At 39.0% G+C, this 26,588-nt stretch overlaps 1 protein-coding gene across 2 annotated transcripts in view; it reads right to left on the bottom strand.

The window, feature by feature from the left end:
- pik3r3b (phosphoinositide-3-kinase, regulatory subunit 3b (gamma)) overlaps window positions 1-26,588 on the bottom strand; it is a 191,104-nt gene that overhangs the window by 100,803 nt on the left and 63,713 nt on the right. For both annotated transcript variants that reach the window (XM_026933188.3, XM_053230320.1), the window contains 2 exons: window positions 9,496-9,627; window positions 2,936-3,137 (listed from right to left, as the gene is read on the bottom strand). In XM_026933188.3, coding sequence (XP_026788989.1) covers window positions 2,936-3,137; window positions 9,496-9,627 — 334 coding nt within the window. The remainder of the gene's footprint in view (window positions 1-2,935; window positions 3,138-9,495; window positions 9,628-26,588) is intronic.

The raw sequence follows: 26,588 nt of genomic DNA on the forward strand, positions 1-26,588 counted from the left end.
TACAACAACTACAGCTACCACCACTACTGCTATTACTTATATTTTAAACCTGCTTCTTCATAGTGATGATTACCTTACATGACCCTAGTCATCAGCTGTTTGTGCTGACTAAACAAAGGGAGTGTTTGAGGCATAATACAGCCCTTCCCCCTGCTAATCTCACAAGCAAGATGGACAAGTGGATCTGACACTGTGAGAAAGGAAAGTCCCATCCCCGACTCTCACTTGGCACCGAGGCAAGGAAATAGATCACAATCAAATAAGACTGAGGCGAGTTAGGAGTTAGTGGAGTACAATATGCAGGCTGTGATCCAACAAGCTCCCACACTACTCCCTTCTGTGTGTATGAAAGTCTATCATGCAGCGAGGCACTTTATAGGATATGTGGTGTCACTGCTTACAAGGTAATTGTGATGAAATGTGACGAGGCCTTGAATCACCAGGGCTACTTCTGCCCCTTAGCAATTCATCACTGTGTTCCTTCCCTAACTGAAATTAAGAAGTTACTACTACAGTCATCATAGTGATGTGGCTTCCATGGGAAATTTGTCATATGCTGTAATCGTGTAACCATCTGAGCTGCTAAGTCAATTTTTGGATAAATTTTACTCATTAAAGTAGATTTTAACCCTCGAAATCCCAGGAGTGACTGGCTGATCCAGACCTGCATTCTTCACTGTCATAACTACAAACTATTCCCATTACTTCACTGTAGTTGTTGAATAATTCATAGTAGTTCCTGGATAATATGCTTTCAGTATATATAACTGAATAATAAAGATGGAAGGTTAGGTGGTTAAAGGGGAGTACTCTTCTTTCTTGTTTTATAGCTGAATCCAAAATGGTGTCTTTACATATGTAGTGAATATGAAGCTAAATGCAACTTGGCCTCACTGTGTGTTGGGGTAGCTTGAAAACTGGAGGTTTAACATTAAAGTTCCTAATACAATTGCCTCATTATTTTGCTTTTGATTAAAATTATAGGTCTTTGACAACACTAGACTATGATAACTGCTAACATTTTTTAACTTATTGTATTTATTTATTATCATCAGCACGTCTTATTATGTATTGTAAATCTGATCGTGTGTCAACTGGAGTAGTTTATTCACATTTAATTTTGTGTGTATAGTGTGTAGTTTGTGTGTACTTTTATGAAACAAAGACTTTTATGAACCAAAGATGTGGGCTAATTTAATTAATTGTTGATAGGAAGGAAGACAGAAAGGAAGGAGAGAAAGAATGTATGTATGTATGTATGTAAGAAGGTAGATAGATAGGAAAGAGCAAAGGAAGGAAGGAATGTATGTATGTATGTATGAAGGTAGGAAAGAGGAAATAAAGGAAGGCGATAAGGCAAGAAGGAAGGAAAGAAGGAAGGAAGGAAGACAGAAAGAAAGGAAAGAAGGTAGGAAGGAATGAAGGAAGGAATGTATGTATGTATGTATGAAAGGAAGGAAGGAAGGAAGGATTTGGACTAACTGATTTTATTTTTACTTGACTCATTTTTGCTTCAGTAAGATTTTTGTATACTCAACCTCATTCTGGTTATTATGCAACATCATCATTTTCTACAGCAAAACTGTGAAAACATCAGGTGTCAGTTTTGCCAACAAAAAGGTCCTGCAGCACTTTTGTACTCAACTAGCAAGGGATTCTTACATCCTACAGATTCAACAGCCAACCAAATACAAGTTTCAACATCTGCATGACTGGACTTTAAATGTCAAATTTAACTATGTCCGTGTATTTGTCTGGGTTTAAGAGGGTTTCCATGTTTGTGTGTGTGAGTGTGAGTCCATGTGTAATAATGTGTAAATGACACTGCATGCTGTAAACACATTTTTTTAAAGGCATTCTTTTTTTCCCCAACAGAAACATCAAATACATGTTTGTATTGCTTTATTTGAGCAGCTGCAGATCAACAGTGAAAATGTCAACCCAGCAGAAACTTTTCACAGTTTTCATGAGAGACATTAGACAAATAATTTTTAATCATTAATCATGCCATGAATCCAGAGTGGGTACAACAGTGATAGACTTCTCCACTACAGGTTTGATACACGGCTTAAAAACACAACACCCTCTTCAACAGGCAGAATACAGAAACACAAAAGCACAAAGGAAAGTCCCTGCTAGCACGCGGACGCCATCCACAGCCACGGTATATATATATATATATATATACACACAGTGCAAAAGTCCAAAGCATAACTAAAAAAATACTGGAAGCAATGACTTTATCAATAACCAAATGTTTTTGCCAAATTACCATGCAGTATTTTGTACTTATGTTTCATTAAAGCAAATGAAAATTAGGAAAACAACAACTTGCCGAAGCATGCCTATTTTGTGTGTTTGCTTATGTTAACACATAATATGGAGTTTCTTCCTAAAGGTGAAAAATCCAGGGTGGCTTTGCAAATAGATTAATTAATACGAACCTCACTTCTGGAACAGAGACTATGTATGTAAATGAAGGGCAGGTATTAAATCCATGGAAGCCCATTTCTGAAAAAAATCAGTTGTTTCTCAAATTTTAAGACAGTTTCAACAACTTGATGTGTAATTACTCATGGGTGTCAAGCTTGAGTTTCACTTTCCTGGGAATCTCTTTGACATCTGAATTTACTAAATTAGCACATGCAAAAACGGTTTTCTTCACCTTCTTGGATGTGACATCATAGATGCCATTATTCTTTGTCAATAACCCACAAGAACATTAGAGCCGTAATGTACTAACACATCTGTCTGACAAACAGGGTGAATGATAGAGCAAGTAATATCTAGCTCTAGATCTAGATAATTCAGTCATATTATAGGCTTCAACACAACACAAGTGGAGAAAAAAACTACAGTGTACTGCATACACCCAAAACACAACCATAGCAGTAACCCCAGGAAGAGATCCAACTCAATTTTGTATGCATCTTACCCGAAATGGCTGTGTTTAAAGACCGCCTCGATGTAGGCCTGAGCCAGAAACCTGGCACTTGCCTGAGCAGCTCCTCCACTCTGAGTCACTTTGCTGAGGTGACGGGTCAGATAGACCAGGAGCTGGTGGTTAGATTGTGGCATGCTGGGGGAGTCCAGGATCCTCTTCAGCTGCTGACCACATTCCTCCAAACTTGCTATTTCTTTAAAGAAGACAGAAGCCATTCAATAGGTTACACACTTATTATGCAATGTCATGTCCATATATATTCAGTAGACATACCAAATGATAGTATCAGAGGCTGGAAAGGCAGTGGCTACACATGCTTTCTGTGCCATCAGCTGCCATGTTTAATCATTTCTTTTAGCTAGACAGCGTTCTATTAGAGTGCATAAAGAGAAGTGCTAAACAGAGTCTGTTATTTGTGTTGTATTGTTAAATACATCAGCAAATATTCCTCTGTAGAAGTTGATTTGAGCACAAAACAAAGATTGTTAAGAGCAGTGGTAGCTCAGTGGTTAAGACATTGGACTACTGATTGGAAGTTAATTAATAGCCACTGCTGGGCCCTTGAGCAAGGCCCTTAACCCTCAACTGCTCAGTTGTATAAAAAATGAGATACATGTAAGACGCTCTGGATAAGGGCGTCTGCCAAATGCCATAAATGTAAATGTAAATGAGTGGGCAGGACTGATGTCAATGTATGTCATTCTTCGTTCATATGATTTCTAATATTAATTTTGTTAAAATAAGAAAGAAAGAAAGAAAACTGTGATTGAATTGAATTTGTAGCTGGACATAAGAAATAATTTTCAGAGGAGAGGAGAGGAAATGGTGAAGGAAAGGAAAGGAAAGGAAAGGAGGGAAGAAAAAGAAAGGAAGAAAGAAAGAAAGAAAGAAAACTGATTGAATTGAATTTGTAGCTGGACATAAGAAATAATTTTCAGAGGAGAGGTGAGGAAATGGTGAAGGAAAGGAAAGGAGGGAAGAAAAAGAAAGAAAAGAAGGAAGAAAAAGAAAGAAAGACGGATAAAGTTAAGTTAAAATGCACTGTAATGTGATTATATTGGTAGCTGGATAACGAAAGGAAATAAGGAACAAAAAAAAACATGAATCATAAGGAAAAAGAAACATGCATCATGATTTTCAGAGGCAAGGAGAGGAGAGGAAAGGATGAGGGAGTGAGGGAGGAGCAGAAAGCAAAGGAAAAGAGGGAAGTAAAAGAAAGAATGGGATGGGACAATTACAAAAGTCAGGAAAATTATACCAGTCATTCCTGTTTCCTCCCACCGCCCAATAACAGAAGGTGGACTGGTGACTCTAAACTGCCCCTAGGTATGGTGAGAATGCATGCGTACATGGTGCTATGAGATGGACTGGCATCCCACCCCAGGTGTACACTTGCCTCATGAAATAGGCTCTGGATACACAACAACCCTGAAGATGACTGGTCTACTGGTCTACTATTAAACCACTGGTCTAATTCTGCAACCCGCATCTGCACCTTCTCTATTTTGTGCTACCCGAGCAGCTTTTCAGAAGCTACTGCATGTGGGTTTCCCAACTCCGGTGTCTGGGAAGGCCACATATGTATGTAGCATGGATTAGAGAGACAGGCTGTCAGGGGAAAAAAAAAATGCTGAGTCGGCAAAACACCCCTTTTTTCCCCAGTACTCACAAATATGAAATATGTGTAGCCATTAGCTACTGTATGGACTGATGAGCTGACCCAAATAATTAATGTTAGTCTATCATTATACCCATCTATCAGTGACATTATACATCTCTATGCCGGGGATTTAGTGTTAGCCCAGCCAGGGCTACCGCAAGCAAATGTCTGCTGTGACACTGGGGAATAAAGCTCTGATTTAAAGCACAACCTATGTATTAATTAGCAATTTTCAGATGGGCTTTCCCACACTGAAAAAGGACAACATCTGTGCACAAAATAATTGGAGGAGGTGCAGACCTGGGTTTCAAAATTAGGCCAGTGATTCAACGTAATGACTTTCGCATGCAAAACAGTGTATTGAACATGTGGCTGAGCTCTAAAGGCACAATCTGCTCATCCATCGACGTTGAGTGATAATCATCACACAATTCCCAAGAGCCAAAACAATGACTGATCCCTTCTAATGTACCTATTAGACATACAAACGTGTTAAAATAAAATAATTATAATTGACAATTGTCTTATACATATTTATGGCTATATATTTCGAGCAGACAGCGTCGCTTTTAGCGCAAGCAGTGTAAATCTTAGCCGTCACAATGCTCTCAGAGTAAGTAAAGACAAATGTCTAAATGGTGCTCATGCACACCAGACTCACATGAACACACTCTTAACCCCTTGCCAATTACATTTCCACAATGAATTATGAGCATCATTACCACGTGGCTGGTTAAGGCACCTCAGCAATGGTGCTTATGTAAGATAAGTGTCCTGGGGTCAAAGGTAATGAGCAGCAGGAGGTGGGGAAATACAATGATGGATGTTTGACAGCCGGCCGGCCCAAATGTGGGTCAGCACTTTGACCTTGGCCTTTGACCTTGGCCTAAGACCAATGACATAGACCTAGACCCTATGCATGCACATACACACACCACTGTCAGCTATCACCCTTGCTCTTTAAATGCACATGTATATTACTAGCTGTTTGAAGAAGAACAGCCCCCTCCACTCCTCCAATCCAACCCTGCTAGTCATAATCAATGGAGGCGTTCAATAAAGGCCAGGACCGCGGGAACTTAGCTGAGTCCATCTGGACTCAGCGTGAGACATGTAGGGGGGTAGGGGAGTCCAGAAAACAAGGCTTGACATTCCTGGAAAGGGACACAGCAGCCCCCAATATGCCAGATGAGCACTGGTACATCACGCTTATACACTCTGACAGATAACAGCAAAAGATACCTTTAAGATTAGCCTTAACTGGGCTTTGAGTTGAACCCCAGTCAAGAACATTTAATGGCAATTAGCAGCACATCTGCTGGGAATGACGCTGAACCTATACAGCCATCGTAGACCGTTTAATTATGAAGGTTCCTTTGACTCACTTTGCAGAGACGGATACACTCCCTCTCAGAAAGCAGATCAATAGCTTAATTGTTCCTGTAGATTTTATTACAGCATGAGACAAACTCATTCTTGGGTTAAGAGAAATCAAAAGACTGATAGTGATGGACCAGTGACAAAATGACATTCCACAGAAGCGCAAGTGTGTATAAACATGTGCAGACCTCATGAAAGCTGATTCATTAATGGTCTGACAAAGGATCGTGTCTTCCAAACCAGCAAAATAACCCATCTTGCATGTTTTGTATGTTTGCCTCAATCATTCATCTTCAGTAACAGTTTTGTCCTGGTCAGGGTTCTGGTGGATCCAGAGGCTATCCTGGGAACACTGGGTACAAGGCGGAAGAACTCACTGCACATGGGATGCCAGTCCATCGAAGCCCACCATGCATACACACATTCACACACCCTTTCAATTTAGAGTAGCTAATCCTCCTACCAGCATGTTTTGTACAGTGGAAGGAAACTGGAGAACCCAGAGGAAACCTATACGAACACAGGAAGAACATGTGGAAGTCCACACTGACAGTAACCTGAGCTCGGGACTAACTCGGACCAAGGACTATGGAGCTGTGAGGTGGCAATGCTACCTGCTACGCCACCATGCCACCTCTCCGCTTTTATTTTAGCACTGCTCTCGCTATGTAATCTCACGTGTGGCAATTTTCAGTTTCAGTTTTATTCTTGCCGGAAAACTGCATAATTAACTACTGTGTCCGCCACCTTCTTTGTAGGTGACACCATGTATGTAATTACTTTTTGCAAATGCCCTGCAACACACCCACGAACTGCATACACAATTTATCAAAACGCATGCAAATTAGCCTTGTTATTTGGGATTTTAATCAGGGCATTAATGCAAACAATACCATTTTTAAAATCTTAGTGTATAACCATATCATATGATGTATATTTTTATCACATGTATTATATTGTGTGGAAGCTTTCCATCTAACATTAAAAAAATAATGAACAACAAGAAGGAGTTACTGTTACCAAGTCCCAAGCACATTCCAAAGTGTTTTATTCCTCATATACCACAGCAGTCTGCCAATGACTGCATTTTGCTAGTTATTAAAATGTCATACTCTTTAACTATTTAGGTACATTTAATGTTCTAAAATATCCTCAAATCAAGTTAGGTTCTGTTATCACTTATGTTATAGAAGCTATAAACAGTCATTTCTGGACCACTCTCTTTCTTGAAGACAAAAATGCAACTTTCCTTGTTGCTAAGAAACGAGAAAGCGCAAAGGTCTCTGTCCTGACTCCTCTCAAAAAGGGTAAATAAACATCTCCTCACAAGAAAACTGTATATTAGAACATATTAGAATGAGCGCATTAATATAAACCTGTGATTGAATTATAGCTGGCACTCATATCAAAGCTGCTGTGATGAAAAATGAATCAACACCATCTGACCAATCAGAATCAAGAATTCAACAGATTCGTTGATTCATTTATCGCTGTATATTATATATATATATATAAACACAGTACCATTATTTTTTACTGGGCACAATTATTAAGGGAAAAATCTAGGGCATGAGGCATTGCTGAGAAAGAACAGCACTTACATAATTCAGCTCTTGTGTCCTAGCTAAATCAGGTCATGCTCAGGATCAGATGAGGGTAAGGGAGAAGGCAGACTGTGTGTGTGTGTGCGTGTGTGTGTGTTTCAGCATCAGTGGGAGTAATTTAGAATGAGGTTAGGGATAAATGCTGTTATCTCACCCTCAGGCATGTTAGCAACCCCTCTAAAACACAAGCACACACCCACATTCACCCACACATGCACAAACCCAAACCCTCTGTGACATGGAGTATTGCTTTTGAACAAATCACTCACACAAAGTTTTCTGTGAGGAGATGTTTATTTAGCTTCTTGTGGAAGGAGTCTCCAGTGTCAGTGTTTTGTAACAGCGAGAAGTAAAGTTTTAATTTGAAGTTTTTTACATAGGAAAGTCTTTGGATGGATGGCGTTTTGGTTTCTAGGTAACATTATTAGCTGTTGTAACATAAGTGATAACAGGAACTAACTTGTTTTGCAGATGTTCCATAACATTAAGTGTATCTATAAACAGATAAATTGTACAATGGGATCGTGTGAGGCTTGATGTTATAGCAAAAGTAATCATCTTTTCTGGTCTCCCTTTATACCAGCTCACTCAATGAGGTCATATTATCACATATACCTGAGGTCATGTGGTCATATCACCACAGTTTTCATACCACTGCTATGATGATGACACTCATCTCATCTTCACCTGTCCTCCCTCAGACACTCATGTTTCTGCTCGGATCTCAGCATGTCTGGCAGACATCTCGTCATAGATGTCAGCTCATCAGCTGAAACTAAATCCCAGCAAGTCTGAGCTGCTGTAAATCCCTGGAGATGCACTCCCATGTCAAGATCTTGTGACCTCCCTGGAAAACTCAGATCTCACAATCTGTCACTGCACACACCCTTGGGGTAACCAAGGACAACTATTCTTCTCACCTCACATCGCTAATCCTGACTTGGTCATGCAGGTATCTCCTATACAACATCAGGAAGAACCAGCCATTTCTATCCACAGACACCACACAGGTGCTTGTTCAGTCCCTTGTCATTTGGACTACTGCAACTCGATCCTGGCAGGTCTTCCCCTGTACACCTTTCGACTCCTGCAATTGATCCAGATTGCAGCTGCACAACTTGTTTTCAACCTCCCAAAGTTCTCTCACACCACCCTATTGTTACACTCCCTCTTTCCACTGGCTTCCTGTAGCGGCCCGCATCAGATTTAAAACACTAATGCTTGCACGCAAAGCCAAAAACAGACCAGCACCCACTAAAGCACTTACCAGACCCCGCTCTGAATCAATGCTCCCTCCAAGCCTCTAGCACTGTTTGACTGGACCCATCATCTCTCAAGGTACGTGGTAGACGTACATCAATGCTCTTCTCTGTCCTGGCACCTAGGTGGTGGAACGAACTTCCCCTGGCTGTCCGAACAGCTGAATCACTGGCTGTCTTCAAATGAAGACTCTACCTCTTCACCAAGTACATGAATTAGCATTTTGTTAATTGATTTAAAAAATCATTTTTGTCTTGTGTCTTTCTTTTTTTACTGTACTAACGTTCCCAACTGGGTTTTTAGATGGATGCTACTCTTAGTCCTTGACCTACTGACTTAGTCTATAGAGTCTACAAAATACTTCTGTAAATCACTCTGGATAGATGTGTCGGCTAAATGCTGTAAATGTAAATACGTTGCACAACCCTTTGTTTATTTTTCGATTAAAGGCAGGGATGGATTGTTTTATTCCTCTTATACCACAGCAGTTACGATTCTTATTCATTACGGACTGACACGTCATATATTTTATCAGTTCATTGTGGTTACAGTTATATACTCTATTAAAGCAGATACTAAATCATCCTTTCATCATGGATACAGTGGCTGCATATTGTATTATGGTTTGTGTCTGTAGGCCAGCTTACCCTGAGCAGTGTAGACCAGCTCACTGTAGAGCACAGATGGGATGATGGGACATGGCAGCTCCTGCAGGTAAGCCCTGAGAGTATCAGCCAACACGGCCAAGTCATACTGCTCACACTCCACTGCAGCGGGGTCTGTGAGGGGGGAGGTACAAAGACAGGAAGGGAGAAAGGCAAAGAAAGAGCAAGAGAGAGATAGTTAACTATAGGCATCTTCCAGACACTCTCTCCATTATTCATCTTCATAGGGCAGGAGTCCACTTCAAATAATCACTTCTTCCTCTGAGCAGGTCTGCTCGATTCCATAGCATTTATCACAAAGAGAGAGAGGCACTTTGAGTGGAAGATTACTAGACAATAATTCACTGCTTTGGATAATGGCACTTCAACAGAGTGCAATTATACAGTAGGAATTGTAAAAGGCCTTGATTGTACTAAAATTATAAAGGCATATTGATGTATTGAGAAGGCATAAAAGAGGCAGGCTGTTTTCTTGCACATTCCTGATGAGAGTATCCTAATTTATAGTTAGGACATAACTGTCGATAGTTCTGGCATGTTAAGTAGCATGGCTGCAAAACGCAGAAAGTACTTCATGTGAGTGAATATATGTAGTCCTACAGCTTAGCTTATGCATTAAAGTCTCTGGCATACTGCAGAAGTTGAAACATGAATGTCATCATTGTGAATGAGGACCTTAGAATCCAGTATATATCGGGATGCATGATAAGGTGAAGACCCCTGATTATATTATATTATAAGCCCTGCACTGCAAATTGTAACAAAAATGTTGTGCTTTATCATTATTTCAACTTAATATATCATTAGATTGACTTGTTTTTTTTTCATGACAATATGTCCTTATTTAGAGTTAGGACTTCTTTATTTCAAGGTAGCATGTCATTACTTTAACTTAATGTCTCATTACTTAAACTTAATAATACAATATATTTTTTTTAAAATAAGGATCTTAAGATCTTAAGTCTGAGATACTAAGTTGAAATAACAACAGAGAACATTTTTTTTTTCACAACTTGTGGTACAGTAATAGCATGTGCTTTAAGTTGCCACCTTAAACGATAATGTGAAAATATAATATTAGTTATACCAGTTAAACCAAAACTTGCAAGTCAAGAATAGACGTTTACTAGGAAATGTTGTTCCGTATCCTAATCCTCTCTCCTCAAGGAAAGTCTTGCTTGTATGCTATTATAGAACTAAAAAGTAAGATCTGTAAGAACAATGACTGAAGACAATTCATAACAGGGTATCAAAAAAATGAGTCCCATCACATACATTCAGCTCATTAAGGTGACTGTTGTTCGGTTTCTTTTAGAATATTTACAAAGTAAGACACTTAATTGCCACATAATCTTGCTTAGCTACCATGGCTCAAAATGCTTACAGTAGAATACAAAGCAGCTGACACTTTCATAGGCCAACTGACTGTCAGGAATTGCTCCTGTGCACTGTATTCAACTGAGGGCTACACAAATGAAGCTGGCTCTCGGCTCACTTCTTCCCCACAAAGCATTGTTTACTTTGGATGTGACCTTGAGAGACCGTTAGCAATGAAATAACAGATTGCCTTTCAGAGTCTTGATTGAATTGAAAAGGGTAATGAATGTGCATGTTAGTCAGAGAACAGATTTAGAAAATAAGCACATTTTAGATATTCATAGAGTACTACTAAGCTTGCTAGAATCACTTGCTAGAAAAAAAATGTAGTGTATTTTTTACCAAAAATAAGGGACAAATCATATAAAAAGAGACACATGAAAATACAGAGAGTAACTATTATTTGAGAAATTAAACAAATTCCCTGAATGCTTGCCTCTCTGCTCTATTCTTCCTCAATCTTCCTGTTATCCCGCTCCATCTCAACAGTGCATTGATCGGCCCTCTGACTAATTGTAAAGGAAAGTTTCTCTGTTATCGGGTTCCAGTGAGATGAAAAGCCCATTAAGCTCTGCTGATGACCTTCTCCCTCATGATTAAGTTTGTAGACCTGCTAAACGTGATTAGTTTGTACACCTGCTGCTGCACGTGCTGCCAATTTTGAGGTTCAGGACGTGTAACATAAGACAGACCAAAATAAATACAACATTTAAATATGGCATTTAATAATTTAAACTAGTGATTAAATAAAATGTTGCTAGTATCACTTATCCTCCGCAACCCCACATGCTGTCTTTCATGTGCCCTGTGAGTAAACTTAAGTAAAAAAGTCATGCAGAGAACTTCTAGATACCAGCAAACCAAAAAGATTTGACTCTCCTCTTCTGTCGCATAGAATGTAACACAAATATTCCACGTGCCCCTGAGCAACCAAATACTTCAGTGAATTAATGGTGCAGCCTACGTTCAGCAGAATACCTCCTGGAGATGCAGCAAATGATCTTACCAGGTATTACTAAAGATCACCACAGCACGTTATCCATCAACAGTCCCCACCAGCACCTTATTGACCAACTGCTGCAAGGTGATGGGTGCATCACTGTAATGGAGAATAGCCAGTCCTTTGTCCTGTAATGCAAGTAGCACCCAGAGTACCAATATCCTTTGTTTGGGTTGACCAAACATGCAATCATGATATCGATCTTTGGTTTGATTGTTGTTGAATTCTTGATTCTGCCAGCAGGCCAGTAGGCTTTGATGAACTTTCGATTCACAGATGCTCTACGTAACCTACGGCTAATAATAAACAAATTTTAAAAATGTGTTTTGTTATTTAACAAAGAAAAATGCATTGCTGATATCATGAAGTTTTTATTAGGAGATGTCTTGTTACCATTTATTGAAGGAGTCTTGAGTGTCAGGAGTTTTTGTAACACTCAGTAAATTTTTCCGACACAGGACAGTCTTCAGTACAGAGGAGTTTGCATTTTTGGTTTCTTGGTAACATGACAATGTATGTTTCTTTGTCTTACCAATTTAAGAAAGAGAGGAGAAGACTGTTATAGCTGCTATAACGTAAATGGTAACTTGTCTCACAGATGTTCCATAATATTAAACGTAACTATAAATGGTTAAAAAGCATGGTGTGCTGTTCATTAATAAATTGTAATCATTGGCTGTGGTATAAGAGGAATAACCACTTCAGGATACACTGTTTTAGAAAAAAAAAAATCCACTTTGGCTCAGGCCATATGCTTTTGTCCATGTGACAAAAGCGTATATTCTATTTTAACCTCATTCACTAACGTGCTTGAACAACACTGAGCTGGATTAACACAGGGATTTTCTATACAGGCTGCATTTTCCCATGGTACTGAGGCACAGCCATGCGAGAAACTAACCCCTATTGATCCATCCCCTCTCAATGAATCTCATTTATTGGTCTCTCTAACTAGTTATTGCATCTACATATATTTCTTAGTTTTCTAATCATTTCACAGTTGATGCCCATCTCCCGGCTTTTCATTCTTTGCCATGACTCCACATTGATCGCTTCCTAATGCATGCTTTGATCCATATGTTGTTGGAATTTCTCTCTGTGAACTTATTGATGGCTGACACCCCTCCCTACTTTGCTAACAGACTTCTTCGGCTCATCAATCAGTCTTTGGCTTGCCCCTCCTTACTCCACCAAGCTTCCACTTCAGCCATTTACATGCCTGTCATTTGAATTAAGTGTCAGATTTGACCGCCTGATCCGTCTGGTCCAGCTCTATTGATCCACTTGAGGCTTTATCCTTGTGCCTGGTGCCTTATGCCAGTCATCTGCAAACAAAGCTATCCGATCAGCTGGTCCAGCCTTGGCTAGAAGCCTCTTCACAACCATAACCTCACACTGGGTCAAAGCATTCTGGTGTCACTTCGCTTGAGAGGCTACATCACAAAGACCCCATTCAAGTAGGTTTCGGGGGTTGGACACTAGACATGACATTAGAGGTCAGGGTTATAGTTTTCAGGCAGACTTGAAAGCATATAAATGACCCACTGTGTTGATCTGTTAGGTAAAGGGCATCAGGCATGGTGGGTAAAGCCATGGTCATGGTCAAAAATCCTGCGTATAGAATTAGCTTCACTTACTACGAGAAAAGCAAGGACCTCAAATTTTAATCCAGATCTTTTTGTTGTACCGTTGTATTTCTGCCACTGAATTCTAAAGCTTATTTCCCACCACAATGTATTAAATTCTTTTTATACCACAGCATGGTTGAATTCTTGGTCAAGATTGGTTAGAAGGTGTTGGTTAATTTTCTATAACTGCAATTCTTACACTACTTCCAGCTGCAAGGTAAATCACAGGTTTATATTAATGTGCTGTTCAAATATGTTATATTTCTATAGCAACAAAGTATACATTTGTTGAAATTTTTGTTCCACATAAGCAAACAAAAAAAATTGTGTAATTATACAGTGACATTTTTTTTTTGTGAGGAGATATTTAGCATTTTTGGAAGGAGTCCAAAAAAGCTTTCCAACATGGGTCTTCAGGACAAAGGTTTTTGCAGTTTATTGGTCATATTATAAGATGCATTTTTTTGTCTTACTGACTTCAATAGAATAAGAAAAGAGAGGTTGGTGAGGGAACGACTGTTTATAACTGCTGTAATGTAAGTGATAAAAGGAACTAACTTGGGTTGGGGACACAACATTAAATGTGCATTAGGCAAGATTAATCTTTTTCCCCAGGATTAGATCTCTAATGTTTAGGTTGGTTCAACATTAAAAAAATTTTTTTGTTAACTCCTTGCGCCCACTCACCCATTCCCAAACACATTCACGAAGCTCCGCCCCCAAGATCAACAGTGGCCCATACAGTGTCTATAAAATGACTGACAAGAGTCCAGACCAGAAGTCGGTTTTCCAAACAGTTTTTGCTCAGGCCACAGCTTAATTTTTTTCACATTCTACATATCTTTGAGGTTATTTGTACAAGTAATGAATAAAAAAATACTGCACATTTAAATGTAAACAGATAAAAATGGCATCACACCATTCATTATTTTCTTATAACAGCATGCCCCATCATGCTTTATTCCTTACATATTACTCATTTTCTCCATGCCAAAAAACAATAATAACAATCTTGCTTTTTCAAGTAATAAAATCTTGCTTGTATTAATCTTCTGGATTATGCTAAATAGCAGCTATCCATATTAGTCAAAATCAGGAGCTTCTGCACGACATGAGTTTTGGAGAAATGTTATTCTACTACAATTTACACACAGAGCTCTGAGTACAAGAAACAAATCTAGTGACTACATTAGCCTGTGTATGTGGTCAGCAAACAAGCTAAAAGGCTACAGCAAGAACTACAGACTGGATGAAAGACCTGATTACAGAGAACAATCTGCAAACTGCTGCATTCCACAGTTTGCTTAATTCATGTAACAAACAGACTGCTATTGAAGAACACTAGTTAACCAGCATTGTTTATTAATTAAACACTCAAAAAGAGGACAAAAGAGAAAATGTGAAAAAAACTAAATAGGAAAGGGTTTAAGAGAAATGAATGAATTCTCAAATCTCATTGGTCAGAAAGTGCTCTGACAGCTGTTCCAGCTGCAAGCAAATCACATTTTTATATTAATGCACTAATTCTGTTATCATTACTAAAGAAACTGCATACACAGGGACTTGTATGGTAAACTTGCATCATTGCAGTCGTTGAGATGGTGAAGTTTTCTTTGAGGAGACATTTATTTAGCATTTTTTGGAAGGAGTCTCCAGTGTCAGGGCTTTGCACCAGTCAGAGGTAAAGCTGTAACTAAGTTTTCCTTCATAGGTAACATTAAAGCTCTTTAACATGGTCCCAATGGGACAGTGATGATCCTCCTAACCCGACTCAGCTTAAGCATAACTGTCTTTATTGAATTATCTAATATTTACCTCAGCTTTGTTTGGGCAGCAAGTTCAAGCAGTTCACTGAGGTAAATGTTATAACTGCTTTTCTCAAAAAAAAAAAAAAAAAAAAAAAAAAGTTATTCTATTGATTTATAAAATTCTTATGAGGCTTAAAGACAGGGAAAAAGACACAGATTATTGCCTCGATTTGCCAGAGGTCACATTAGGGTGTTTGGCTGTTCCGTGTTGTACTTATAAGACAAGATGACAGTTGGTGACATTTGATTGAAAGCGTGTGGTAGGGCTATGAACCAGGCTGAGGAGTATAAACTATTCTAGGCTGCCAAAAAATACAACTACAAACCCAATGATTCTGATTATTATACAATATATTCAGGAAATTTAGGGAAGACATAGCTGCATGTGTTTATGTAGTAATGGTCTGATTTAATCTTTAAGACCTCTTCCTGAAGTGACCAGTGTGTATGCATGCTTGAAATGCATTAAAATAATTTAAAATAATTTAATAAATGCTCAAATTTATCATCTTTAAAAGGCACCATTGGTCTCTGCTTTCAGTTTGGTGTGAAGCAATGAAAATTTGGAAAATGCGTTTTCTATAGATTTCCTATCCATCATGTCTACGGAAGAGTGATGAATCTTTCGTAAGTAATCGCCATCTATGTGCATGTGTCAGAGACATAGTGACAGTGTGTATGTGTGCATGTGTAATTGTGGGTGTTTATATGCAGAATGCATGATGGCATTGCACTGCAGTGTAATTTCACATGTATGAATAACCAGCTTGGTGGCAGAGATGGATTTGTCATTTTTTATTCCTCTCCATCTGCATATTTTAGACAAAAATAAGAGCATTTCCTTCACGGTTTAGGAGTCACACTCTAGTCGCGCCCTGTAAACGCACATATCAATCACAGTTCAGTGCCAAAGAGCAGGCTTTTGCTTTGCTACTGGATTACTAGATCAGGTGTGAATTCATTTTAGTTTATATCAATGTTTTAATGCTTTCCTTCTCTGTGTGGTGTTTTAGGCATGTGAGAATGCAGCAAACACACTCGGGTAAGGACCAAAACCACCAACAGCATCGGCTCAAGAAGGTCTCGTTCTGGTTTCAAGAGAACTTAGGCAGTGAGAAAGCGATTCGAGTCACTGAATCAACCCGACTGCAGGAAGTGAATCAAACATGGGTTGCAGCATTTTGTTGTAGATGCGAGCTGATAAAATTGAGCTTTGAGGTGCAAACTGAGCCAAACGACAGAGCTGTAGTACTACAGATATGCCATGTGTTCTGGACATTTGAACCGACAAACGAAAAAAAAACCAAAAAGTGAATTATTTATATAATTATCTAATCCTTTATTTAGTGCTGGCTCTGTGTTCTCCACACTCAGATAATTTTTGTGATTTCCACACACACTTGTTTTTATGTCACTGTCCAATAAATGTATGAGTTATACACACATACACACCCCTCAACCAACATTTCTTGGGTTCGTTTAATTATGTGAAACTAAACCAAACCAAATAGGAAATAAACCAAAAGTGTTAATTTCACAATGCCTTGGACTCAGCAAACGGACTAATAGTTGTGAAAGAGCCCTTAGTGTTCAGATATTTGATTAAGTCAAAACCAACCAGATCTAATAAAAATGTTAATTAAACAAAGTGTTAATTACAAACAGTTTGAACTTAAAATGCTTGCCTACTCTAATACTTCCCTAGAACAAAGGTATAAATGACACCATATAACATAATTACGGCAGATATTCCATGCAGAGGAGCATGAGATAGCTTTCAGATATTTCCATGCTAGAATGTGAGGTAACACACATGTACAACACTCACATACACACACATTGGACTACGGCAGGTCAACTTTTTCCACACTATTAGCTTGTTTTCAATACCTTTAAATCCAGCATTCGTCTCTAATACAAAACCTCTGAGCCTTTATTTCATCACCTCTTCCATCTTCAGCTATCTATTCATAGCAGACCCTGTCAACAATCTTGCTCCAATGTAACACAAGACACCCAAGAGCTTCTGCGTTTCTTATTTAAGAGTAAGGGGCAGGCATGCAAACAATGCCATTCTGCAGCTAGGCTTGCATAGGCATATCTGGGAGCAGTTGGGGAGGAAAAAAACATCCAAACTTCAGTACTAGGGTGTATTTAAAACACAGACAGAGGCTCGGTAAGTCATGATTGATGACTATTTAATAACATTTTGCGAGTTCCTCTGTGTCTGAATGTGCTAGCTTAGCACACAGTTGTTCCTTGAATGCCGGGCTGCATTATTGTTAGGTCTAATGGTGCGAGCTGGTGGTTATGTCAGTATGAGGAAGGATAGTCTTTCACTACAACCTGACCTTTAGGGACTGCAAGGGAGGAGGAGATGACAGGTTTCATTCTAGAGTGACCACAGGACCCACTGCACAACAAGACAGCCAGGCTGCTGCCCATCACATTGAGCCTGAACTCTTTCACCCTCCTGGGTAACTATACAGCCCCAGCATGGAGCTTATAGAATTGTAACTCAAAGTACAGTTTTGTTTTGGTTTAACAAGAACTGTCTAAGGGGGAAAAAAAACAAAACTAAAAGTATATGTCTGGGTGTACAAAATATAGGATGGATCTTGGTTTTGCCAGACCACGAAAATGGTTTTCAGAAAGAATCCACAAACATGCTGCTGTACTGCCTGTACTGTATTTTCTTTTTCGTGATTTAATAACAATGTTTACCGTGTCTTTTTATATAATTTGAATGTATAAATGAAATTGTTGTTACATATAAATGAAATATTCCATTTCCATGAGTATGCAGTGTTAATTACAATTGTATTAATAAATTAAATATATACATTTTGACATGCCATACTGTTTACCCATTTATACTAATTTATACCTATTTTCACTGAATTTCTCATGGCAGAATACTTACATAACTTCAGTGTTACAAAGTGCTGACACTGGTGATGCCGTCCATAAATGTTAAATAAACATCTCATTGCAGAAAGTACAGAAAGTGTCAATACACAGTTACTATAGAAACTATGACATATGTAAAGGCATGCAGTAATATAAACTTGTAATTAGCCTTGCAGCTTGACCTACTGGCAGAGCTGCTGTTAGAGAAAATTAATCAACGCATCCTGACCAGTCAGAATCAGGAATACAGCACTGCTGTGGTATATGAATCACACAGTACAGTGATGCACTTTGAGTGCTTAAAACCAAGGATTCTCGACATCAGATCTGAGGACTCACTGACCTGCTGAGTTTCAAGGTTTTATGTCTTCCAACAAACTTTGATTCAAGCCTTCATGAACAAACATGTAGGACAACCCTGATACCAGGCAGGACAGTGGGTTCCCAGTTGTGCCATTTTACAACCCAAGATTCAAATGGTGTTTTAGGTAAATTGGCATTTAAAATGCTTTAAATAAAAAAATCTTACATTGAAAATCTTAGGACTGGGACATACAAAAGTCAAAAGTTTTTGAACACATGGAGTTTCTTATATTTAATTACAGTTTAATCACTATTATTGCCACAAATCACACTAAATGTCAGGGAATAGCAATAAATAAAGAAATCTAAATGTTTGTGGAACTTTAAATAACTGTTATTAAAGGCAGGTGCACTTGGAGGGTAAACCTGTTAAGCCTATAAATAAAATACTCCTAGACAGTGCTAATATTAACTGTAAAACATAAATGTGTATGCAGAAGTGATGAATTAGAGTTTCAACCTTTTTTAAATTAGACTACATAAACAGTGTTCCAATAAAACCTTTTTACAATTAGCTAAACATTTAATAATAAAGATAAATTGACAAATAAATTTGTCAATTCACCATCACCTATTCTTTAGTTAATTTAAGTTTTATGCTAATAAAATAAAATAAAAAAAAAAGCTAAAACATAGAGTGTTCAAAAACTTTTGACTGGTAGTGTAAGTTGGCTGATTTGAGGCTGCTACTGAGGCAAAGGGGCTATCTTAGAAATCAAAAATGTTGAGAATTTTCTTGAACGTGGCTTTGATACTCCCTACTTTTTGTGCTGTACATGTCATTTTCAAGTATTTCAAGCTTCAGACATTCATTTCAAGCCTTTACAGAAAAGTCGTATGACAGAAAACAATGGAACTTGCGGGAAGAAAAAAAAATTGTTTCCAGAAACTGTACTCCAAGTTTTGAATAATACTGCATAATGAAAAGACTAACACAAGCTTCCTAGGCCATATTTCTGTAAACCATGTTCAGTGACAATCCCTTTTATACTGTCGCCTGGGAGAACTGTGCAGAACTTTGGAGCATTATAATGCACATAGTTTCCATGCTCTCCCCTACACCATAAAGAATACACTGTGGTGGCTTCAGGGTAGGATGTTAAGGACCAGAAAAGAAGTCAGCCACCACAACAAGTTCCTTGTCGTATATCTGCAGGCCTCGCGGGCTTCAGTATCGTGCCACAGTGCTGTTGGGTCATGCTCAGGAGAACCGCGGCATGCCATTGTTTACCCACTAGGATAGTATAAGGCTTCTTTTAAGGCTTCTTAAATGCTAAGTTTATGTGTGTGGAGAAGGTGATGAGTGTGAAGTATGGGTTAAAGAGGGACATGGGGTGAGGAAGGGGACGACACTAAGGCAAAATGCCATCAACAATGACCTCCAGCATAGAATTACTGTGGTAAACAGTACACATCATTACACACTGCTCAGTCAGCCAGGACTACACTTTTATGGAAGAAATGCTGTAGAGCTGGTCCTGTAGGTAACACTGTGATTTGACAAATGGATATAATCATTTCAGCTTTATTTAAATAAGGCAGCAATTCATACTGTAGATTACACGCTCGCGCTAAATGCTCGCTCTTTCAGGTGGATGGAAGAAGCCTGCTTCAAGCAGACATAATGAGTAAATGTGATGTGTCTGAAATGGTTTAAATTGCCATTGTGACAGTAAGCATAGAACGAAGGAGCAGAAACAAAAGGAGGGAAAATATAAAGCAGAGGGAGATTTCTAGTAAGTCAACACACTCTGGACAATACATGTGCTGTCGGGAAAGGAAATGTCTGTGCTTAATTGAGGAATTGATGTTGGTATGAACGCAAATGATGCATATCATCATATGTTTCATCTTCAGCACATCATGTCCATGTTTATTGTGATGTGCTTGAGTACAATATAAAATGAAATTCCTACTTCCATGTTCACCTGTAACAACATTACAGCAACAGGCACAAATTATGTAAATGAGTGGTGAGTGCTCCAGTATTAAAAAAAAATTTCACAGTTATAAAATACATTTTGGGATGCTGGGATGGTCATTTAAGTGGTTTAAGATGGTGAGGGTATACAGTATTACAACAAGCTACAAAAACACAAAAAGCTACATAATGCTACAAAAATGTTAGCATACACACAACACATGGCCCATTTGGGAACGCTAAGAAAAACCTCCTGGGAAACTCGGTCATGAATCTGGTTGAGAAGATGCCAAGAGTGTGCAACCTTTGATCAGCAATACTGTTAAGAATTTAAAAATAATATACACTATATGACCAAAAGTTTGTGGACACCTGACCATAACATTCATACAGCATGTGCTTGTTGAACATCCCATTCCAGATTTAGTCCCAATTTGCTGTTATCCTCCACTCCTCTGGGAAGGCTTTCCACTACATTTTGGAGCGTGGCTGTGGGGATTTGTCCATTGAGCCACAAGAGCATTAGTGAGGTCAGGTACTGATGTTGGGTGAGGAGGCCTGGGGTGCTGTAGGCATTCAAGTTCATCCCAAAGGTGTTCAGTGGGGTTGAGGTCAGGGCTCTGTACAGGCCACTCGAGTTCCACCACTCCAACCTTGGCAAACTATGTCTTCATGTGATAATGACAGTGTGCACAGGGGCATTGTCATGCTGGAACAGGTTTGTGCCCAGGTTAGTTCCAGTGAAGGGAAATTGTAATGTTATAGCCTACAAAGACATTCTATACAATTGTGTGCTCCCAAATTTGTGGGACAGTTTGGGGAAGAACCACATATGGGAGTGATGGTCAGGTGTCCACAAACTTTTGGCCATATAGTGTATAGGATTTGTAGTGTTGTGTTAAAAAAGAACCCAAAAACGATAATGCTTTTATTTAGTGTCAAAAAAAGTATGTAGTTTTTTTGGTAATGTAAAAAATGTATCTTGCTCGGTGGGATCTGAATCCCTTTATCAAGTAATCTAACTGCCAGTACAAAAGGTCCAGCCTCCACAGTGCCTCTCTAATGCAATTAGTACATCTCTCAGGTAATGTTAGGTCAGTGTGTGAGCCAGAAAGAGAGCACAGCAAAGTAATGTAGAGAAACTGTGCTGCAATATGGCAATAAGTAGAAGAGTTTTATAACTAGACATGATTTGAATACAGGGCAGAATTTTATTCAAACCTAAAGAAGCTATCACTTTGCTAACACTGAAGGCCAAATCTGATTTATTTCTTCAGTCCAATTCTTAGTCTAAAAGTCCACAAATAATCTGATTTGTTTGTTTGAACTGTTGCAACATTTACTCTCATAACCACATCAGTTGCTACAGTAACTACAGTCCCCTCCGAAACTATTGGAACGGCAATACTTTTTTTTTTTGCTTAACTCAGTCATCTGGGGTTGAGATCAAAAGATTAATATGAGATGATAGATTGGAATTTCAGCTTTCGTTTCCTGATATTTACATCAGTGTTTGTTAAACAACTTAGAACATGGCAGCTTTTGGGCCAGACCACCCAATTTTTTGGTGAGCAAATGTATTGGAACAGATAGTCTTAAAGTAAATAACACTGAATATTTGGTTGCATATCCCTTGCGTGCAGTGACTGCATCAAGCCAGCGACCCCATTGACATCAGCAAACTGTTGCATTCTTTATTTGTGTTGCTGTTCCAGGCTTGTACCACAGCTTCTTTCAGTTGTTAGTTTTGAGGGTTTATCCCTTCAGTCTCCTCTTCAGGAGGTGAAATGCATGCTCAATTATGTTAAGGTCTGATGATTGATTTGGCCAGTCTAAAACCTTCCACTTTTTCCCCCGATGAAGTCCCTTTTTGTGTTGGCAGTGAGTTTTGGGTCATTGTCTTCCTGCATGATGAAGTTCCTCCCAATTAGATTGGATGCATTTCTCTGTAAATTGGCAGACAGAATGTTTCTGCAGACTTAATTCTGTTGCTACCAACATGAATTACCTCATCAATAAAGATTAGTGAGCCAGTTCCAGAAGAAGCCTTGTAAGCCATGACACTACATTCACTGTGCTTGACCAGTGAGCTTGTATGTTTTGGATCATGACTTGATCCTTTCTTTCTCCACACTTTGGCCTTTCTTTCACTTTGGTAGAGGTTAATCTTGGTTCCAGACCTTTTCTGGATCATCTCTGTATTTCTTTGTGAATTCCTATCAGACCTTCTAATTCTTACTGCTGATGAATGGTTTGCATCTTGTGGTATGGTCTCTATATTTCTGCTCTCAAAGTCTTCAAATGGTGGATTATGATACCTTCACCCCTGCCCTGTGAAGGTTGTTGGTGATGCCACTGACTGTTGTTTTTGGGTTTTTCTTTACAGCTCTCACAATGTTTCTGTCATCAACTGCTGTTGTTTTCCTTGGATGAGCTGTGTGATGTCTAGTTGCTGGTACACCAGTGGTGTCTTTCTTTTTCAGGACATTCAAAATTGTTGTATCGACTATGCCCATTGCTTGTGCAATGGCTCTGATAGATTTTCTCTCTTTTCTCAGCTTTAAAATGGCTTGCATTTCTTCCACAGACAGCTCTCTGGTCTTCAAGTAGGTTTATCCTTTTTAGCAACAACTACAGTCTTCACAGGTGAAACCCAGGGCTCAATCCAATAGTAGACATTCAGAGCTATTAATTGTTTAAACAATCAATCAAACACTGCACACCTGGGCAACAAGCAACGCCTGTCAGTCAAATATTCCAATATTTACAAAAGGTGGATGTTCTAAGTTGTTCAACATATCTAGATGTAAATATCAAGAAATTCTGATCTACCTTCTCATATTCATCTTTTGATCTCAAACCCAAATGTCTTCATTGTATAGCAAAAACAATATAATTGGCCTTGCCGTTCCAATACTTTTGGATGGGACTGTATGAAAGCATGCTAATGCTGAGTTGACAAAAGTTAGCTGTTAGCTAGCTGATTAGATTTAAAAGACTCAATAGATTCAGTTCAGTACATTCAGTCCTTAATCTACTGAGTGCATATAGCAGTGACAAAAACTGCACAACCTTTAAACACAGAAGGGAGATGCATCAGGCTCAGGTAGTCTCCTTCCCTGATCTGCATTTATGCTGTTTTTGTCTGTGTTGTTGTTCTTGTTAGAAATATTTGACATCAATAAGCACCATGTACTGAACAACAGAAAAAATACATGAAAAGTGATTTGACTATTCTAACTACTACTGCACTGTACTGTACATGATTTTTTGTTTTGTTTTGTTTTATTATGTTTTTTTGTTTAAGGGTATAACCCAATGCCACTATATCTGTATCTGTGTCTGTTTACTGCTCCAAATATTCAAATTTGTATCTGTATTTGGATTGAAACCCGAAGTATGTGTAGTCTAAACCTGGAAATGATTTCTTTTTTTTTTCTTTCTTTTCTTTTTAAAAACATGTACCCTATAACTATTCCCCCAGAATCACTGGCTATGACAGTTCCTCAACTTCATCTACATCACTCGAGTTCATTATTGGTCTCAAACAGAGATGCAGGTGGGACTGGTTTAATCCCATCCCAGTTATTATTTTTGTTTGTACCTGCCTACGATATTTTCTAAAGAATTTAGTTGGGTCTATTACCCAAAATATAAACAAACTTGTTTGTTAATTTAAACCACTTGGCTAATTTAAACCACCACATCCCTGACCAGGCAGTTACTAAGGATGAACGAATGAAAGCTGTGAATGCATCATGCAGCACTGCTGGCCTTTGCTTCCCTGTGAAAGCAAATGAATCTTGCTTGTGAATCTTTCTGGCAAGCTCTTTCTTCTCATTCCAAATAATATATTCATATTTGGTTACATCCCTAATATATATACTATATATATAAACAGTAGAAAAGCAGAATTTTTTTCCTACTGAAATCCGATATGACAAAGAAATCGGATTGAGCTGCCTGTCTGAACGTAGGCTCAGTCTTCACCATGTCACACTGCACCACAAGCACTTTGCTCTCACACTCATCTGGTGTAATAATGTTTTAATGACCCACTTCAGAGCAGATTTCACACATGACTGAATTAAGAGGGATTGATTGGGCTTGCTTAAGGTCAAGGCTAAGTTTAAGATGATCTGCCATGCACTGAGCAGAACCTATACCTTGTACATCAGCAGATTTTATTTCATTTAAAGTTCAAACATTCCATAAATGCACTATGAAGATATTTCTGAACAACACATCTTTCAAACAAAAACTATTAAAACTACCCACACAATGGTATGTCCTCCTGAGGTGTTTTTTTTTTTTTTTTTAGTCTTCCAATCTTCCCGCAGAAATCTCTTAAACAGTTAACCCGCTGTGTGTTAATCGAGGCACTCACTAAACAACACCAATAAAACAAAAGGCGTGTGGAAGAGCTTAGGCAGCAGAACACCCCTCCCGGAACAGCTGACTGTAAAACGTCGGCATCTAATAGGTTATCGACTATGGTATATGGGACAGGATGACATCATCGCCAGCCAATGAGAAGACAGGAATGGCGGAAGATGAGAGCAGCGTTTTTAAAACTGCATTTTGCTGAGCTCAGCTTCTCTATGTCCAAGCTGAGGAGACAGAGATGTCCGAATGTGGAGACAAATGCAGAGAAAGGGAGCAAAGATGAGTGAGCCATGTTGTCGAGTGGACAAGGGTTTTGCTCTCTCTTTCTCTCTGTGTGTGTGTGTGTGTGTGTGTCACTGTATCCAGGGAGACTGGAGCTGGAACAGCTTTTTCTGGCTACTGATGAGCAGTGCGTGTGTGTGTGTGTGTGTGTGTGTGTGTGGGCTATGCTCATCATATACCCATCATATTCATATATGCACATGCTGTATATTTCTGAATTCTGAACATGGCCTCGTATGTACTGCATGCTCCTTTTCCGATCATTTCTCACTTCCTCGGTTTATTCATCTACATCTTTCCAAGTCTCTCTCTCCATCTGTCTTTCTCTCCATCTATGATGCATTTCCAAAAGGCGTACACCCAGGCTAAAATCGGCTCTGCATGTCCATGACGACACCCCAACATTTTGCGAATGGGCGGTGAGTGTCATGCGCTGTTCTGGTCTGAGTGAGGTAATGCTTTCTCTGGATTTCTCAGGCCGCTCGACTACGCCACTTCTTGGCCATCAGCTTAAATGGCACCCACATGCCAAGATACCACAATGAGGGCAGTGGCATGAGTATTTCCACCCTGTTACTTTAGTGCAAACCTGTTCCATGTACATTGGAAAAAGAGGAAGGTATAGGAGACACATCAGGCTTCAAATTCCCAAAGATATTCTCTGAAATTCTGAACATGGCTGATTCTTGGTACTATGCACTTGTGCACTTCAGAGAAAGAAGCTCACTTGCAGTGCCTTGCATAAGTATTCACCCCCCTTAAGCTTTTCTACATTTTGTAGTGGTACAACCTGGAACTGAAATGGACTTATCTGAGATTTCATTTACACAATATGTCTAACATTGCAAAGGTGCAAAATATATATTTTACTGTGACACAAAGGTTAATTAAACACAAAAACCGACATGTTGGTTGCATAAGTATTCAGCCCCATGGGTCCGTATTTAGTAGTACCATTTTTGGTTGCAATTACAGCTGCAAGTCTCCTAGGATATGTCGCTATCAGTTTAGCACGTCTAAATCCTGATATTTTTGCCCATTCTTCTTGCCAAAATTGCTCAAGCTCTGTCAGATTGGTTGGAGACTGTTGCTGAACAGCAATTTTCAAGTCCTGCCACAAAATCTCACTTGGATTGAGGTCTTGGCTTTGACTGGGCCATTCTAACACGTGTTGGTTTTGAATAATTTGACTGTAGCTTTTGTAGTATGTCTAGGGTTGTTGTCCCTTTGGAAGAGTCTCAATTCTCTTGTGCACTGCAACAGGTTTTCTTCTAGGATTCCCCTGTATTTGACTCCATCCATCTTTTTGTTGTCCCTGACTGGTTTCACAATCCTGGCTGATGTAAAGCCAGTGGTGATGCAAAAATATACGTTATGATACCACCACCATGCTTCAGTGT

The sequence above is a fragment of the Pangasianodon hypophthalmus genome, chromosome 2 (genome assembly GCF_027358585.1).
Source record: "Pangasianodon hypophthalmus isolate fPanHyp1 chromosome 2, fPanHyp1.pri, whole genome shotgun sequence".
Lineage (NCBI taxonomy): Eukaryota > Metazoa > Chordata > Actinopteri > Siluriformes > Pangasiidae > Pangasianodon > Pangasianodon hypophthalmus.